This window comes from Etheostoma spectabile, chromosome 2, assembly GCF_008692095.1.
Source record: "Etheostoma spectabile isolate EspeVRDwgs_2016 chromosome 2, UIUC_Espe_1.0, whole genome shotgun sequence".
In the NCBI taxonomy this organism is placed as follows: Eukaryota; Metazoa; Chordata; class Actinopteri; order Perciformes; family Percidae; genus Etheostoma; species Etheostoma spectabile.
Window position 1 is genome coordinate 5,004,066 of NC_045734.1, and position 5,390 is coordinate 5,009,455.

The 5,390-nt window shown below is 38.8% G+C and overlaps 1 protein-coding gene and 1 long non-coding RNA gene across 18 annotated transcripts in view; one reads left to right on the forward strand and one right to left on the reverse strand.

The window, feature by feature from the left end:
* The window catches only part of kcnq5b (potassium voltage-gated channel, KQT-like subfamily, member 5b), a 150,613-nt gene that overhangs the window by 131,805 nt on the left and 13,418 nt on the right, over window positions 1-5,390 (forward strand). For 10 of the 17 annotated variants that reach the window (XM_032527055.1, XM_032527040.1, XM_032527099.1 and 7 more), the window contains 2 exons: window positions 1,855-1,881; window positions 4,351-4,407. In XM_032527055.1, the coding sequence (XP_032382946.1) occupies window positions 1,855-1,881; window positions 4,351-4,407 (84 nt within the window). The remainder of the gene's footprint in view (window positions 1-1,854; window positions 1,882-4,350; window positions 4,408-5,390) is intronic. The other 7 variants (XM_032527091.1, XM_032527060.1, XM_032527117.1 and 4 more) reach the window with 1 other exon arrangement.
* The window catches only part of LOC116696703 (uncharacterized), a 17,873-nt gene that overhangs the window by 11,840 nt on the left and 643 nt on the right, over window positions 1-5,390 (reverse strand). The window lies entirely within an intron of this gene.

The window sequence follows — 5,390 nt, forward strand, 5'->3', positions numbered from 1 at the left end:
CCCCATGACTGCAGGGTTTTTACCTGGACCTTCATTATTGCGAGAGGACCAAACCAAAACCTTAGCATTTTCTTGTGATGTCTCTGCGTTTAATGTTACCCTTGCTAGCTCAATGCAGACGATAGGCCATGGTTTGAAAATAACTTTTTCCATAACCGTTCCATAACAAACATGCAAGCCCGTCCCTGTTAGAGAGATGAGGTTAAATTCCATAAACATATTCTTTGTAAATCTTAACAATCATTACTTAACCACAAGTTAAGAGGCCAGAACATTGCTTATTCTGAATACTATATTAGTAATAGTCAGCATGTATGAGCTGTTTTCCATCCATTCCAATATACCAAACATTAAATGTCTAACTAACCACCATCTCATCCATGGCTCTGACCAGATCGCTAGATGCTAGCTGATGCTGCACTCTTAGCTAACGAGTAGGGTTCCTTTGTGGGATATTCAACATTTTCCAACCAGTATTTTTTTGTAATATTAACAGTTAAGGGATATTTAACATGTTTTTCGTTTTTTTTTCTAAACCCATCAATGGAGCCTGGAAATATTGGGGAAACCATCTGCAATGCATATTGTGTGTAGCTTTAGTCATAATGAACTATAGAAAAGACGAAGACACTGCTTAAAGTGATTACGTGAACAGATCTTCAGTCACTCAGTCATTATAATCTCTTGTTGCAAGTGCTTCCTTAGATTGCCTGGATAGTCTGCATTGACATGCATGTATAGTGAGCCTGCTGTTTGTTAAGATCTATTTCCCCTGGAATGCTTATGCAACAGTCGCTGACAAAGCCCTCAATTCAGTGTTCTTTCTATTAGGCTGATTTATTGGACCACAGCAGTGTGTTTGCAGGATTTAGCTCCTTAACTGCAAATCATGTACACCTAAACATTTTGCCTGTTTTTGAATGCAGGCAATGCCATTTTCTTCCCTTTAACCTACAGCTCTATGCATCTATTGATTTCCATCAATTTCTGTACCATATAAAAAATTGATTACAACTCTTGTAACTGAAAAGTAGCAGACTCTTGAAACTAGCTTGAGTCCTGTCAAGTTTTTCTTCAAAAGGCAGATTTTCTAATTTGTACTGTAGAAGATAACCGTTCATTGTGATCGCAGTTTTTATCTTGTATAAAATACTATCTTCTGCCAACCACAAGCCAATGATGACAGACAGTACTGGGCGAATAGCCAATTAAATTGCAGTGGCAACAGGCAGTCAGTCCCACTTAGTATTGCATGTGTGCCATTTACTTTCATTGCCAAAGGCTTTGAACATGCGTAACATGGTTTTCCAACACTCCAGGCACATAACATTGTGTTGAGTGTGGGATTATCCCCACATAGCTGCCTCTTAAATCAAGTGCATTCAAATTACCATTTTAAAACTATCATATACAGCTACTGACCTTAAATTGTAAAATAAGAAAACCAATGATGTTTAATGTCACGTATTTATGCAGATTTTTGTTAATCACAACAATTTTCGCCCTACGTGTCCCAAGTGACTCTACTTAAAACGATTATGCTGCTTTACCCAAACCAATTTGGACTAGATATTCTCTGTTACATTACTTTATCAAGTTTCAAGAGTCTGCATATAGAATTTATATTGTATGAAAATAAATGGAAGCCAATGGGGACAAATGCTTTCAAATGTCTGATACACAGTAACATGGTTTACAACATGCTTAGCTGTAATGTAAATTCTTTGTGATATGTAATACATGGACTTAAACATGCAAAATCATTGTTATGGTCCTTAAAGCACAGTTGACACTGAAGTATTATGAAAAGATACTTTCTAATATATGTTTGCTTTCTTCTCATTTCAACTACAGAAAGGAGCAGGGAGAGTCGACCACAAGGTTTGTAACTGCTGTTGGGACTGGGACTGACTGAGTTTTTTTCCCCAATTTTTATTAAAGCTAAGGTCTTGTGTGTCTTCTTGTGTATAAGAAGACTTAACATTTAGAAGTTTAGCTTCTTTTATAAAACAAAAAAAAAGAAGCATTTATTGGGTTTTGTTGCCTCCAGGGGGCAGTGCAACATTCTGTTAACACATCATAGACATATCACTTTATAAAGTTGGTGCGAATGTGTTAGCAATCAGTTTATTTGTTCTCTACTCTCTTCAGTGCACCACTGTTAATATCTCAGCCAGAAACTGAACTTGAAACTTAAGTTCCACTGTCATCGCTTCCTTGCTTTACTTTCAGATAGTTCTATTTTAAAGAAGATTTTTCATTTTTTCATACTGTCTAATCCTTTCCGTTAGTTGAGTTTTAACTTAAGCACAAACACACACACACTTTGTGCATTAAAACGGCTGTGGCAGCAACATCAACGGTGTGTTAAGGAAATAAATCAGCTGATCTCCAAAAACAGCTGACTGTGCACCCTGACTCATTTTGAAACAACTCAACCGAAGTTCTCACTCATTCCGACCAATGATGTAACTTTATCACTCACTCATACAGCAACAGACTCGGCAACAGACTTTACGTTATGCTGATTTAAAAACAGCTGTGTGTCATGGCAGTGTGAACATTGTGTGCATGTGAAAGGTGTTTTAGATTCCCTTCACGGAGGTTCGTTTTGATCTCGGCAGCCCTCGGCTGCTCCAAGCTCTCTGCACTGGCGCCACAGAGGAAAGGCAAACACCGTTCATCTGCACACAATGCCCACACAAAGATGACACCGAGCTGGATTAGAAAGTAGTTCCTTAAAGTATCCCTTTAATATAAAAATACTATAAGTGCATATAATAAGTTTTAAAATAAGAACTCAAAAACAATAAATTTTGCTATCTGTACAAATACTATAAGGTATAGTATCCAATAGTTTAAAACAATGTTTTAACAATATACAACCCTATATGAAGAACAATCCTCAGTACAAAGCATAATACACCTAAATACTCCTTTTGCTCCATTTCTGTGTGAACTGCACTGTCACGGAGAGAGTAAAGTTAGGAGGTGTTAAAGGCTACTGGTGATGAAATGTAGACCTTTTAATAGCCACTTTTACACTAGCACATGACTCATTTTTTTATGGTAACATTTAGTGCTCTCATCTGTTTTTTTTTATCACTGGTTCTTCTCTTCAAAAAACACACATACATGCACATGCGGAGGCACTCAAATACAAGCAACCATACACATACTCACATGCACACTTACTTTTCCCTTTTTTTAATCAACCTTTTGCCTCAGCTACCGATTATGCTCTTATTAGAAAGTAGGCTTTGTTGGAGCTTGTCTTCATGTTACCAAATGTGCTAATGATATCCTGACGGTAGTCTTTTAGCTAATGCATTTTTAGAATCACAAGGGGAAGACAGCATGCAGGGGCATTGAGGGCTGAGTGATGAAATATGTTGGGTTTGCAGTTATGAAACACTAAGGAAACGTTTGTCTGTAAACCACCTGAGCAACCTGTTGTACTGTTTTTCCCTTGAGCCAGGTGTCATATATGAACTATACCACATTGCAAAAGGAAACAAATGATTGTGAAAAATCAATTAAATAAATAACCCATAAGTAGGGAATCAACCTTGCCTGCACACAGGAGAGCAGAATCCATCCCATGCAATCTTTAACATGTCTTAAGAAATAGGCAGGAGAGCTCCAGCATCCACCTTTTATATTTTGCTTTGCGAACCCCTGACTCAATTTACATCTCCACTGCTGAGCCGGAGTGGAGATTAAAAGCCCCATGGTACAGTACATCTGGACCTGGCTCACTTTTTGTTGTTAACCAAATTAAATCTTCCAAGTATTATATCACATAAGTGCAGTAATAAACCCTATAGGACAAAAAATGAATGAAAAATAAACAACTTCTGCATCTTATAAGAGTCTGCAAGTGTCTGTCTAAGGTTACTGGCCTCACACATGGCGACTCAGTCACTTGTTGCCATGGTCCAGCTGAATTCACATAGTTAAATGGGGGGACATGAAGTGCGTGAGTCACCAAATTGCAGCCTTTTCAAATGGTGCTGTAGATGTTCATTTTCCCCCTACTAAGTTCAATTGCCTCCGTTCTGCCACTTGGAAATGTCAGTGGTCGACAAATGAAAGCGGCAGCTCTGTTATATTGCTTTGTACTTTGTAGCCTTCAAACATTTAGTCTGACAAAGGATCATTGCATTTACAGGTGGACTTACTGTAATGCAGCAGGAAAAGTAGTAGTAGAAAGAAGGGTTATATTAAAAAAGGGCAAGGGGAAAAAAAGGGGGGAAAGTGCTCTGTACAAAACATTCAGGTAAATACTTTTTCTCGGGTCTTGCATCATGTAACACATCACCATATGTTTATCTCCCCCTGGTTTTTTAGTAAAATTCTTAGTAATAAACAGAAGCTACTGAGGAGGCGTACCACTTGGAAACCTAGGTACACCGCGTTTCTGCTCCTCTTTTACATGACATGTTTATTTGGGAATGCTGACTAATTCTTGGTGCATGGGTATCTGTAGGAGGCGGTGCGGCCTCAGAGAGGACAGAGTCACTAATATTGCAGGGAGACATCCATCGCCTTTGCAGTAACACGCAATCTGCCTTCGTTTGATCTTTGCCCGAGCAATGTGCTACTCTTGCCTGTTGTGATTTTGGTTTTAACTACATTCTCTCTCTCTCAGTAGTTGTACCAGGTGTCATTGTCAGTAGCAGTATCCCATGAAATACCGAGGGATCAAAATATTATACGTAGTAGACCACTATCATTTTTTTCTTCACGCAGCTCCTGGTCTTACACCTCAACTACATATCACACTGTGCTCCCCATATCTCAGATACAAACTTGAAACTCTGTGGTACTCCGGGTCTGGCCACTTAAACACATGTGCCTCTGTATACACAATCAAAGATAAGTCTGGTGACATTTTTTTTTTGTCAACAAATCCAACAGGAAGACCAAAACCAGCAATGGATTGATCCTAACTAGGATTGCTGTGTAGCCAATGCTTGATATATCTTCTTCCTCTGTGTCATAGAGCTCCTTTGTTGTTCATAATCTTTTAAAATGCATCTGTGAGCCACACAGTTGCACTGGCTGACATGTTCCATTACTTTGAGGTATTTCCCCTAGATTACCTGCCTTAGCCTGTTACTCCTGTTTTTTCATTACAAGCAGACGGAGTCTACTTTATGGTTTTAACCAAATATTCTCTTGCCTAGCACAGCAAAAAACACCAAATCCATCAGCACGTTAGCGTGTTCTTCACTTCAGCGTCTGTTTGTACCTGTTTGTAACTTCACAACGCTGCGGAGGGTCTGGCTAGTCCACACAGCATTCCGAGAAGGAACTTGTTTTGGTGAAACGTGTACGTTAAAAGGTTGTTTTAGTCGTGCAACAGAAAACTCAGATTGGACAGATAG